Below are 14,222 nucleotides of genomic sequence, written 5' to 3' on the forward strand. Positions count from 1 at the left end.
GAAATAAAGTGCCTTTAAAATGTATATGTGAATTCCTGTACCTTAGACAGTTTATTTTGCTTATTTGCATTTACTGCTGTTTGAAAAGTCCTGAAGGATTATGTTTAAGTGCCACTCCATTCGTTAAAAAAAATAATGGAGCTGAACCCCCGAAGATGAGGCATATACATGTAGACTATTAAAGGGGCATGAAAACTCTTGAATTAAATTTCAGTTTACAATTTTAAATTTCTTTTTTATTAAAAAAATAACTTCAATTAAATGATTTGAACTAACATGAAAATTTAAATTGTCAGTGACAATGGCATTCTTCATGACCTTTTATCAACCACCTGTATTTGTAAACATTGGAACGAGCTCTGTTATTATTTATGTTTTACAGGATGTGTTCGATTTGCTAACTCTGCACACATCACTGAACACGGAATGATAACATCGTTGTGTTGGTTTTGCTTTCCTTTTCCTAGTAGTTTCTAATTTTTCTTTATTACTGTTATAATATCTTTTATTAATACACCACATATTTTCCTTTCTTCTAAAATACTAGGAATAAATTTCAGTTCGAATCTGAAATTCGTACTTTTGATAATTTTCAGAGAAAATATGTTTCTACACATGAATCACATGTAAGTGATATGATACTGTATTAAACCAGAAATTTTGGGGAAAAAGACTTCAAATATGTTTTTATGCCCCTTTAAGGAATGGGGAGGTACGAGCATCGTATTGTTCTACTGGAAAATCTCATTTGGCTCTCGAAATTTATTCCAGTGTAAAGTAATGGAGAACTCCACGCTGTTGTTTTAATTTTAAATATTTTTCACTAAAATGTTTTCTAACTAAATATAAAACTACGTTTTTGTACATTCTATACGTACACACGGATAATTCGGGTAACATTAACGATATTTTGTCATTTCTCAGTAATTACAGAATTTCACATGCAAACAAAGGGTCTTGCATGCGATGATTTAAGAGCAAGTTTACTGAGACAAAAGTGGTCAAAAAGATGGAGACCTTTGTACCACACAGTAACGTTCTTATGCATCATTCTTTCAGCTGTTCTTTAGAATCTGTAACAACAGTAATGGAACCTTCAGTAGGAATAAAAATATTCTAAGGCCTTAAGATGTTAAAAAAAATAATAAACGTGATTTTAAAATGTACAGGATACCAATTCACATGTATATTTTTAAGAAGTTAAATGCTGCAAAGATGTTGAATTCAAAAGCTTTATTGAGGGGGAAAAAGGTCCTTATGAGAGTCTGATTAGTTTTAATTTCAAATTTATTCCCTTTTTGAGGGAATGATGTAGAAGCTAACTCAGATAATCATTACTACTGAACCTTTTTGACTTAAAGTAACATAAAAAGTACACAAAATAAGAAACTCTTATGATGGGATTTTTTTTCGTTTTAAAGTAGACGCATTATTTTTCCCGTACACTTATAAACAGCTTAAGTTAAATGAAAACAAAAGCTGTTTTATCTTTTAGAAAACTTGTTTTGTTCACCAGATAGCCGAGTATAATTGATGCACTGTAAAATTCTTTTAAATACAATAAATGTTTAAAAATACGGAAACCTTCGTGGCAAACATGTCATATGAGTGTAAATGCTAACATGGATGGAATCAACTGTGGTTAGCCACAGCAGAGTTCAATGAACAATTGAATCGATCTTGCTTTCCAAAAATAGTCTTTCTTAAATTAGTCTTTATTTAGATGTAGATCGTTTAAACGACATTAATATAAAATCGATCCTGCTTTGTCGTTCGGGTCAAAATGGACTTCATTTCTTATACCACATATAAGAATTTTTATAGAATCACTCCAGTCATACGCCATTTGACTGTCACGTGATCGTATTCTGACATGCCATACAGCGTCCCCTTTACGTAAATCCCATTTGAGTTTGCACAGAGAAACAGAGAAGTCTGTTTTATAAATCCGTATAACAGGTGCTTTTTTCTCTGTCAGAGGTAACCATTCAGTGTTTGTCATAATCTCCAATTCATACATGTAACTGACACCAAGCTTTGTGTTTTTTATAGACCACGTGATGTCTATTTGAGTTGGTGAATTCTGATCTATCACAATTTCTTTCTTTGAAATAGAAACCTTAGGTTTAGTACATGAATTTTCTGGTGCTTCCTCTTCAAAGATATTTGGCAATATAATATCACAATCTTCGGGTTTCTGTGCAAAGGTTTCTTGGAATGGAAGCGAGTATTGTCTATGTAAATTAAATTTCGATGATAAGGTTTCAGCACCATCCTTTTCATAACTACAAAATAGAATATATAATCAATATATGGATACATTTTTATATCTTTATTTCATTGTTTTAGATTTTATGAAATCTTAATGTTTTAGACTTCGATTAAGATAATCATTCACAAGAATTCACAAGCACTTAAATTTGTCGTTAATTTCGAAGAAGTTTACATTGTTATGAAAATACGAGATTTATCTGTATCCTCTTCCGGTCACAAGTTTACAGATTGTTTTAAATAGATCACCTGAGCCCATCAGATGACCGATTGTGAGTGGTCAATTGTCATCGTCCGTTTACAAATCTGTATTTTTCAGCATCTTGAATTCTACTTTACCAGTTGTCTTCAAATTTGATACAAAGCATGTTAGGGATAAGATGACATAAAGTGTTAATATCCTAATTATTGTACCCATGAGACCCTACCTTCAAGGCATAAACTCCCAAAATAGTCACATTTTTAACAATGTTTCTTCTTCAACTAGACAGTTAGGAAACTGAATGCAGAGTAAGAATGGGCATTCACTTAATCATAGAATTTTTTCTCTTCATCTGAAGATAACTGATTGATGATTAAAAAGCGCATGATGCCTTCTACCGAAATTAAATACTTTTCTTGACGCCAGGGACATTTTCTACCTCTAAGGGGGGGGGGGGGGTCATATAGTGAAAATGGACATAATATAGATAGTTTTCGATAGACACGATTTTAGCAAGAGTTATTTCCCTTTTGGTCGCCATATTGGAGGTATACAAGCCCTAATTCCTTCATTATTTAACCAATTTAAAATTGTCATACTGGGCAATTGGGTAAAGATAACACAATTTTTCTTATGAAATTAATTTTAAACAAGTTTCCTTTAATTCGTAATTTTAGATTTTTGCCCTTATATTTCTGCCATACAGGTTTAAAATTGGTTGCTCAAAGAGGAAAATTCGATAGTTGGACCTCCAAGATGGTGGACAAGGGAAGTAACTCGCAGGGAAAATACGTCATACGAAAACTATCTATTGGAAAAAACTTCTTTACTCTTGTACATCTAGAAGTAAAACTGGTACTTAACCTTTATGGAAGGGAATTACCGCCAAAAGTCTATTTATCTTGCTTTTATTCTTATTCTGCTTACTTCTTTATTCTTTGTTATTATTGTAACTATATGTCACTTTATTGTTTTCATATTCGTCTTTATTACATTTCACTTGGAACTTTTTTCATTCTTCATTTTGTCCTTACTTCTATGTTGCTTTATTCTTGTAAATTCGTTCTTCTTTCTTTTAAATTGATACAGTTTCTTTAATAAATAATTATGATCATCTCTATTACAAATGTAAATTCAGTCACGCAAACCATGAAGCGCATTCAACGAAGACAAATACAAGTAGTGTGAATTTAATGCGGCATTATAACGCTAGGTGGCAGGGTGTTCGCTGCGAGTGTTGTTAAAATTAGGTACACAAACCCGGGCGGGGGTTATTCGAGATTTTTCAATTTTCTGTCTTAATACTTTATCAATCGAGCCCAAATTTTCAAGTTATGTTAGTTATAAGTTTATTTATATACGAGGTAAAATTGCGCCGAAATGCTCGATATTTTAGATTTTCTTCGAAGATATTTGATTTCCAAGTTGGTAAAATGGGAAGGCAGTATCAAGCTGACATTTTACATTAAATTTACAAATTATTCTGATATTAAACATAATATTTTAACTATTTATAAGCATTTCTTCTTTCAAATGTGCTTTTGTTGCTTTAAATAACACATTTTAAGAAAACCTGGGTCATTAAAACCGGACCAATGATGAAGAAAACTCCAAAATGATTGTGTAGTTTCTGTCACCTGAAAAATATAACTCTATATTCACGTTATTTGTTGGATGATTGAATTTCAGTTTTACTGATATAAAAAATATTAAATATTTTGATAATTACTAGTATGCCCTTATAAATTGAGTGGGTTTTTTTAGGACCCCTTTATATTAGCTAGCTTCCACTGAACTGACATTTCTTTATTTCAGGATAGTAACTGTTCATGCGCAGTCGCGTGATTCTGGGGACCGGGGCTATTTTTCTTTTCGGCCAACCCATGATGCTCTGCAAAGTAGTGCGGAAAGTCATGGGTAGGCGTGGCCGGAACCAGGCCAGACCGGGGCATACTATAGAAACTTCCCCCGGTTTTTATGAAAATATGTATTAATTTTTTGTATAGAAATAGCACTTTTCAATAAAGAAATAAATATCTCTAGTAAGCACACAGTGTTTGACATCAGAATAACTCAAAAAAAAATATTTTGTCAATGTCTCGTTTGGCAAAAAATACGTAAAATGTCGGCTTGATATTGCCTATTTTAGCAAATTGGAAATCAAATATCGCCAAAAATAATCTAAAATATTGAGATTTTCAAAATATAGATACATGTACACATGTATACATGTATAAATATTGGCAATTTTTACAGCGAATACAGATAAAACTTAGAGATGTAGCATCGTTTTTGAAAGGGGCTGCCAGAGAAAAAAAAAATAACCTACCTAAAACTCTTGACAAGCAAAAAAAAAAAAAAAAAAAAAAAAAGAGAGGAAAATTCTTCAAACTCGAAAATTCTATTTTTGGGGGAAGGGGGTCCAACATCTTCCAAATTCATTCTTTCAAAGTTTACTCATACATCACTATGTACATGGCCCCTATTTGATAAAACTGCAACAAAAAGTGGGAGGGGGAAACCAGACTTTCATTGAACATTTTCAGTAGTAAAAAGTTATGGCTAGAAAAATGTTGGTGACCAGCCCCCCCCCCCCCCCCCCTCGCTACCGGTGTCATATTAGTGAGTCTTCCCCCCGGAAGTCTGGCTATATAGTGAGACTTCCCCTCCGGGGGGGGGGGGGCGGCGGGGGGGGGGGGCAATGACTATATAGTGAGTCTTCCGTCCTAAACGACCATAGTGAGATTTCCCCTTCCATGTTTTGTTTGGATTTTATTTACATCAACGATGTATATATTGCATATTTAGGTTATGATCTTATATATCTAAAAAAACAGATGTTTAGTTTCAAATGAATCATATAAAAGTGTGCATTAAAAATTTATCGTGCACAACAGATTATTGTATTGTTCCGAGACGATTCTTATCAAAAGAAAAAAAGACATAATTAGTTTAACAGTAAAGAGGTCATTACCTGTAGAAACGTGCAGTTTACCTATGTTTACCTGCATGGTTAAGATGTTTTAAATTTTATAAAAATCACTATAAAAATGTTTTAATTATTTATTCATATATTTATTTATTCATATAGGACGGAGAAATTTTATCCAAACACTGAAAACGTTAGTATATAAACATTGTTTTACAATAAAAAAAATATTCGGAAACTAAATTAAAGGGGGGAAGTTTCGCTATGAAGGGGGGGGAGACTGATTATATAGTGAGACTTTCCCCCGGAAGACTGGCTATATAGCGAGACTTCCACTGGAGAAGTCTCACTATATATCTAGTCTTCTGGGAGAAGTCTTACCATCTAGCCAGACTTCAGGGGGAACGACACCGGGTACATGCCTGAACCTATAACATACATCATTTGAAAATTTGGATTCGATTGATAAAGTATTAAGAAAGAAAATTGAAAAATCTCGAATAACCCCCGCCCGGGTTTGTGTACCTAATTTTAACAACACTCGCAGCGAACACCCTGCCACCTAGCGTTATAATGCCGCATTAATGTATTCGTCTTCGTTGAATGCGCTTCGTGGTTTGCGTGACTGAATTTACATTTGTAATAGAGATGATCATAATTATTTATTAAAGAAACTGTATCAATTTAAAAGAAAGAAGAACGAATTTACAAGAATAAAGCAACATAGAAGTAAGGACAAAATGAAGAATGAAAAAAGTTCCAAGTGAAATGTAATAAAGACGAATATGAAAACAATAAAGTGACATATAGTTACAATAATAACAAAGAATAAAGAAGTAGGCAGAATAAGAATAAAAGCAAGATAAATAGACTTTTGGCGGTAATTCCCTTCCATAAACCTTTTACCAAAAATGCGAATTCATGGCCCAGCGTCAATGATTCAAACACTAGGATGGGATCTAGTTGGTCATAAATCAAAGCTAACAAACTATTTGCATGATGATAACTAAGTCTTAATTCTCTACCAAAATTCATCATCCTTGGGTTACGGTTCATGCCCTAATGCTCGATAAGTTGGTCATATACTGAAACGCAAAAGAAACGCAACACGCAGTAATCTACAAATAATTGAATTTTTTATCTAATGGTTTTCAAAAATTAATATACTAAGATAAAACTTGATTTGAAAACATCAGAGACTTGATAAAAATGTTAAATGATTATCTTTTAACTTTAGAAAGTAACACGTGACTGTTCAAACATCCCCCACCCCGACCATTCAATTACAGCGTGCAAGACTGTAATGCACAACAGTTGCAGCTTGATTTCTACGGTGCAATAGGTTCATCAATCTCGAGATCTAAGCTAAAGAAATATTTTTTCCCAGTTTTAAATGCCTGTTATTCAGATGATGAGGTCGAATTTTCTCTAGCCAAGCGCAGTGTAGTTACCCTTGGACTTCCAGTCCAAGGACTGTCATTTATGCAAAGTTGAAGATGTCCTTACTTTTTAGAAACAAAATTATATCTTATATGTAATATTTCCCCCTAAAATAGGATGTTGCGTTTCAGTATATATTGAAATACAGAACATCTTTGAAAGGCCTCTTCAATCAGTAGGCAATCTTAAAATCCATGTCCTCTGAGTTAAGGTTCAGATCCGAAGAAAGTATTAAGTTAGTCGAACATGTATATTTAAATAAATAGTACAGTGTGACTTTAAGTATCTTTCTGAACTTCTTGGAGACAGGTTGCTTGAATTAATAATAATTATAGAGTCCTAACGACTCTATGAAATTGTTTTGACACATGACCCAAAACTTGCAGTTTCGGTTGGGGTCAAAGTGGCCAAAGCTTAAGACAATCATGATACCCATGTGGCTGTCTAAGCCTATGAGCCTCTTTTTCCTAAATAGATTTGAGGATGATATTAAGTGTTTGAATAAATTTAACGCTGTTAATCTTAAAATGAAAATTACAGGACATTTCTGCATTTCTGAACCCTTCAATTAAGCTCAAACACACAAATTTTACAATTCATTTACATACTTCAACTTTATCAATCAATGTTGATTATCTTTTAATGCTTTTTAATATTTCAAAAAATGAATGCATTCACATTAGTTTTCTTTGGATTACTTGAAGTGTCGTTTGTCTTGTTTAAGTTCTGTAGAGATTAAAAATATTCTCAAATACATTCACCATACACTGAATGTACATAACATACCCTTATTTCAATGAAATATGTTAAATAGTACATAAGAGCAATAATTAAAATTTTCAATCATTTCAATTATCTCTGAGAGTTTCATAATATGGATTTTGACGATGATTATATTTAATTACAGTAATTACTTAAAAAAAATAATAAATTATATACATGTATGCAAAAAAACAACACGTATCCTCATAAATTATACCAAGTGAATAACTTTATAAGAAGACGGCTATACAAATCTCGATCGATATATTGTATATTACACAATAAGAATCTAGATGGGTTTTTTTTTTATATTTCGGAGAGGAATAAATCTTTTTAAAACAATGTCAAAAATAAATCTATTCAAAGTTTATCATAACTTGTTTTAACCTGCATAGAAAAACATTACAAAATCGTAAAATTAGGAAACCTGGATGTACAGTAAGTCAAGACATGACACTTAAAAAACATACACATTAGTATATCTTTATATAGGGTCATTAAGTGCTACAAAGGAACACAATGGGCTTATAGTGTACTAAAGAGGCAGACTGTAGGTGTCATGACTGAAGAGTCGGTAGTTAAGGACATTGGCAAGGTTCCTGGTTATTGTATAGAATTTTTCAAGAACTTTTGAGTAGGTTTAAATGTACTAAATAGGCTATATTCTGGATCGTTTTACCTACCAATCCAGCATTCTTTTTTAGATTTTGTCAAATTAGTGTTTTTACAATTCTTAATGCATTTCCTATGTAAAATGTTGATAAAAGGGACCTACATAATTTTTTACCATAATATTTCTTCAAAACCCATTTATTTCATACAGTTTTTGTATTATATACATTATTGTAACTTCATTTCCTATGACTTCTAGATATTTTGGTTGAAAATGTATATATAGAAAAAAGACATGGATACACCGGCACCGATCATCATTTTTGAGTTGCGTCCCTTAACAGCTAAAATTGGTCAAGTGACTGGTTGATTGTTTTTATCATGTAATTGACTGAATTGATTGAAACACGTTGTCATAAAAATATTGGCATGGATTTATTTTTAACTTTTATTCGTAATTACTAAATGCTGATTCCTTCACACGACCTAAGAACTGTTCTCAGTCGGCATGGTCGACCTACCTTTCAGCATATGTCACATCTTTGCCCTTCCCAGCATACTGAGCATAACTATGGTAAATGACGACCTGTTTGCTCTTTGTCCCTGAATACAATGTACAACAAAGCCATTACTACTTTTCAATCTTGCTGTATAGATGATTCTACCCGTTGAAGGAAGTGCACGTGCTTTTGTTTACCTCTATAACATACGCTTTACTGGTTTTCACCGCTTAGAGAATTCTACACGGGAGATCACTCTCAATCACTATTTTACAAGTGAAAAAACCCATGTATTAAACCTTTTTTCTCCGGATAGCCCTGACTTGCCAATGTCCTTAAAGAGGATATATAGAAAAATAAGACATATTAAAATACATGTGTTGTCAATGTCAGATAAAGGATATACAGAAGGACTAGGTACAGAAAGGTTTCTTCGTATTACTTTGTGTAATATCTATCTCAAAATCGTAAATAATCTTAAATAATGCTTCTTGTTTTAACTTTTCTTTTATAGCAAATGTTTATCTATTTCATAAACATCTTTCTTATACAGGTCATATGTACATTTTCACTGAATTGTTGAGATTATTCTATTTAATTAAGATAGAATAGACTGTGATACTAACATTTATCAGTTTATTTCATACTAACTATTAACGGGTCGCTGTCGCTTCCCAGTGCTATGACAACATTCCAATAATCCACTGAACTGGGGAATAATCGATCAAAAACATTGTAATAGACATACCTTAAAAGACTGAATAATAATAAGGTATTTCAAAATAAAATACTTACCATCCTGGTAGAAGCTCGTCAGGGTCACACTTAGGGACCCTGACGTTGACCTGTTGAATACCTATTCCGTCTGTGAGGGTAACTTTGTTCTCTGCTCCTAGACGTACCTTTACGTCATCCGTTAAATTTGTATCCATTTCTTCTTTCAAATCTTCGTTCACCAACTCTTCACACTAGGTATTTTGATCAACTGTAGACTTTAACATGACGTTCAGACTGGTAATTTAAATACTCCAATTAATAACGGCGCACAAGTGACGAATAGCACTTCTTTTACCTATACATTAATCTGTGGTGTTTATTTAAACTTCCAGCGAAGCAAGAAATGTGTTCAATACCTTGAAGTAAAATCCATGTCAATTTAAAAATCATTTTCCAGTTCAAAACAAGACAGGTCCTATGACCTGTAAGGAGGTTACACATTCATCAATACATGGCTGAATACCTAGTTATCGGTTCCGTTGGTAAGATATATCTTTGTTTTGATATCGTATGGATTACCTGTATATAACGGAAAGAAATTATCGAATAAAGAGTTGTCACTCTTGTCTCTTATTCTAAGAGGCTTTTCTTTTTCAAATAATTGCTTAATTTTTATCTTACCAAAATACTTCACTTTGGCGTATTTATTATATTTTATTGTAAAATATGGCATAAATTTCCATCTATTATTAAAAAAATTTAATTCCTTTAGATCCATTCATTACCATTTTACGTTTATGAATAAAACTTTTTATTTTTTGCAAGTTTTGTATTCTCTACAAATTAAAAATCTTTAAAATGTGCATAGATTCAGTCAAAACAGATACTGTCACTGTTGTCGCTTGTACTTTCCAGTTTCTTTTTATGTATTTCAAAATATTGAATGAGGAAAGAAAATAAAAAACATAGAAAATTCCTGTCCAGCCTTTGTGTTTGTTTTATGTTAATTTCTATTTAAAATTTCCATTTGAACTTTTTTTTTTATTAATGTAGAACTATTGGTAAAGTGAATTTTCAAGTGGTATAGGATGCAATACTGTTAATATTGAATATATATATATATATATATATATATATATATATATATATATAATCAATGTAATTTATTAGGTATCATAACTTTTATCAATTGTGATTAATGCGTACTTAAATGGCCCATCATGGGCCTTGTTTTTTCTAAAATAAAACATGGAGATTACGAACAGTATTCAAGCTCAGAAATAAAAATGATGAGCAGAGCAAGAACGGAGCTCTATAACATCAGAGGTGGGATCAGGTGCCATGGAGGAGTGGGCATCCCCTGCCGACCGGTCACACCGCCATGTTCTTCTTGTCATGATCGGGAGAAACGGAAAAATCCATAGACAATTCAGTGTGTAAATAATGGCCTAACAATAAGTATGAAATATGTGAGTCAGCATTGGACTTAATGATAGACTGTATTTGCTGACATGGTCATTGTATTGACCATAGAAATTGCGAAATGATGACTTTAAACGAGACTGTTGATATTCTTGTTTCATTAACTTGTTTGTCAATAGCTTGTCTCGTTTTAGAAATTGTTTGTACTTAGAGCATACTCTTGCTTTTCGAATCAACTGGGAGACATAAACACCATATGCAGGTGATAAGAGTATATTGCTACATATGTAAGGGAAGTTGACTTTTGAGTCATCACGTTTATCATAAAGCTTAATGTTAGGTTACTATTAACGACTTTTTTTCTAGTAAAATGTTCAAATATGAAACAGATATGACAGACTCTGTGGTATGTATATCTTTTCTATAATATTTAACGACTTCGCAAGATAATAAAGCCCCGAATTCTATTTGTTTTTTCCTGTATTTTATTAGCTATTCTATTACAGATTTTTAAGTAAGTTTTTCGGACCAACTCTGTTTTTCTCTGTTATAAGTAAACTTTTAATACAGTATTTTTCCTTTTTAAATCTATTTATTTATTGAGAAAAAGAGAGGTATAAAAACCTCGTTTCAATCATGATTTATGCTGAATTTAGTCGAAAATAAGAGATATATGTATATATGAGCTCAAATGTAGTCAGTAAGAAGACAAGAGACTTGAGTAAGCGCTGAATCTCGAGTGTCTCCTGTGAAAGATAGTTTTTTAAAATAAATCTAAAACTATATTGAAATTGCACTAACAAGTATCATAATTAAAATCACTAATCATATTGAACAGATCCCACACTAGGAAAAGCAAGTTTGAATGAAATGGAAATGTCAAAGATCAGAAATTAAGAGAATGAATGGGCTGACAGGATGCTATGAATTAGCAATCGGTAAAAACCCAACACCAGGGAAAACGTAAAGTTCAGTGTCTCCCGGTTTGTTCTCCTGAACGTTCTCCTAAGACTTTTACAAATATCTCGTCAAGTTAAAATGAATGGTATATAGGATTTTATTTTTGTTTGAGGGATGCTCCCCTTGACAATTTTTAAAAGAATAATTATCAAAACTGGTCAATGACCATAAAGGAGAATGATAACAGTAAAATTCTGCAATCTATGATCAATACAACACACATCTAGGAAAGCAATAACCCTCAGAAATGCAAGCTTGAAATACCAAGTGCATAGATTTCAGTTCTATATACAAACTATTTCAAAGTTATATCCGTTGTATTTTTTAAAATTCAATACTAAATAAAATAGAAACAGGAACTATGTTGCATAAGAGATCTTCAAACTAATATCTCGTCTAGGTATGAATAATTCCAGTTCTAGCTCCCCGCTAAAATGTGAAGAAAAAAAAAACCCAGCAATCATGCTAAAAAGAACCACTAGAACAATATAAATTGAAAGCAGAACGTTCGCAGATCATGAAAATATCAGAGAGGATCAGGTGCTTTGGAGGAGTAAGCACCCTCCCTCGTCGACCATTTCTTTGCCATGATCAGGTTAACAGAGAAATCCGTAGACAATTCAATATTTAAAAAAAAGGCCTAACAGTTTGTCAGTCAACATTCAACCTCTAGACAGATTTTATTGCAAACAGTGTCATTGTAACGACTATAAAATTTATGATTCGATACGCAAGCGCATGCTATACGTACGAACAATTTCTAAAACGAGGAAAGCTATTGACAAACAAGTTGATGAAACAAGAATATCAACAGTCTCATTTAAAGTCATCATTTTGCAAGTCCTATGGTCGATAAAATGATTTTGTCAGCAAATACAATCTATCATTAAGTCGTTTTTCATACCAATTGTTAGGCAATTATTTTTACATTGAATTGTCTACGGGTTTTCCCTTTTTCCGATCATGACGAGGAACACACGACGGTGAGACAGGTCAACAGGGGATGCGTACTCCTCAATGGCACCTGAGGCCACTAATTGTTAGCCCATTATTTATCGTCGATACAATGACCTTGTCAGCAAATACAATCTATCATTAAGCCGAATGCTGAATGACGTTTTTCATACGACACAAGTAATGCACATGTGTAAAATGATATAAAAAACAGAGTATACAATCGGAAAGATCTTGAAACAGGTAATGCACATGTCAAATGTACATGCCATATCTTCTCTCAATCAAAAGTTATCAGCAATATTAATTTTTTTGAAAATTATCTCAAATTTCAAGGTCAAGGTTATTGGTTAAAAACATAGTACATTTGGAACTACTTGTCACAGGTAATGCACGTGTCAAAGATGCATGCCCTATCTTCGCTCCTTCAAAAGTTAGCAACACTGATAAAATGTTTGAAAATTAGGTCATACTTGAAAGTGAAGGTCACGGGGTTAAATATCATCCACATTCGGATACATTTTCATGTAAAAGGTATTGAATAAATTCTGCTTCATAAGAATACAAAAATATGCCTGCTATTTATGGGACACAATTAGTACCTACGGGATTGTAACAGATTGTTGGAAAGTCTGGTCTCCAAAGACTACATAGATATTGTCAATGAGGAACTCCGGCATCTTTTTAATATCAACTTCAGAGAACTTGTGTGTAGAATTGGAATGTTTTCTTAACAAAGTGAGTTTGTAGATGACCAGTGACAAGATAGGAAAATTTGCGAGTTCCATTCTTATTAAAAACCAGTTATCTATGATGTCAAAAAGCATGGTCATTAATTGATCGTGGGAAATGGTTCATACAAACAATTGAAAGAATGTAAAGTTTCTATTAGAGATATATTCGAAGACTCCTTTTCCGATCCCATGTCTTCTATTTCAGAATGTTCTGCAAAAAAATGTTAAACCTGTGACATTTTGATAACTAACACTTCTTTCACCAGTAATCTTACTGGACAGAGCTTCTGTACCAAAACTTGGGAAAATCTGAACTGCAAATCTTCTAATGTTGTCTACGGAATAGAATGTAATCTTTGTGGACTTGTTTATGTTGGTGAAACCAAGGGATCACTCAATAAAAGAACATCAGGTCATAGATTTCAGATAAATAATGGGGGTCAGCAACTTTTATACAAACATTTTAATTTACCTGATCATTCAATTTTGTCAATGAAAGTTAGAATTCTGGAAAAGATTTACCACCACACAAACAGTCCATCACTGAGTACGCCTTTCCGTAGACAACGAGAAGAATTTTGGCTAAGAAACCTAGGGACAGCCTTTCCCTATGGATGTAATGACAATGTCGATAGTGTTGGAAATCTTTCCAGTCCACAGTGTAACAATGTAAATGTGATGGGACTTTTTAACCATACACAGAGACGTAAGCGTAGTCA

At 32.7% G+C, this 14,222-nt stretch overlaps 1 protein-coding gene across 1 annotated transcript; it reads right to left on the minus strand.

Moving 5' to 3' along the window:
• Positions 1-1,494: 1,494 nt before the first annotated feature.
• Positions 1,495-9,973, minus strand: LOC133206131 (uncharacterized). The gene is made up of 2 exons (XM_061342061.1): positions 9,512-9,973; positions 1,495-2,285 (listed from the first exon to the last, which is right to left on the minus strand). The coding sequence occupies exons 1-2, from the start codon at positions 9,646-9,648 to the stop codon at positions 1,745-1,747; spliced, it is 678 nt and encodes a 225-aa protein (XP_061198045.1). The 5' UTR covers positions 9,649-9,973; the 3' UTR covers positions 1,495-1,744.
• Between the last annotated feature and the right edge of the window lie 4,249 nt (positions 9,974-14,222).

This window comes from Saccostrea echinata, unplaced genomic scaffold (genome assembly GCF_033153115.1).
Source record: "Saccostrea echinata isolate AGI-Se365-2 ecotype Australia unplaced genomic scaffold, CSIRO_AGI_Sech_v1 ptg000054l, whole genome shotgun sequence".
Taxonomy (NCBI): Eukaryota; Metazoa; Mollusca; class Bivalvia; order Ostreida; family Ostreidae; genus Saccostrea; species Saccostrea echinata.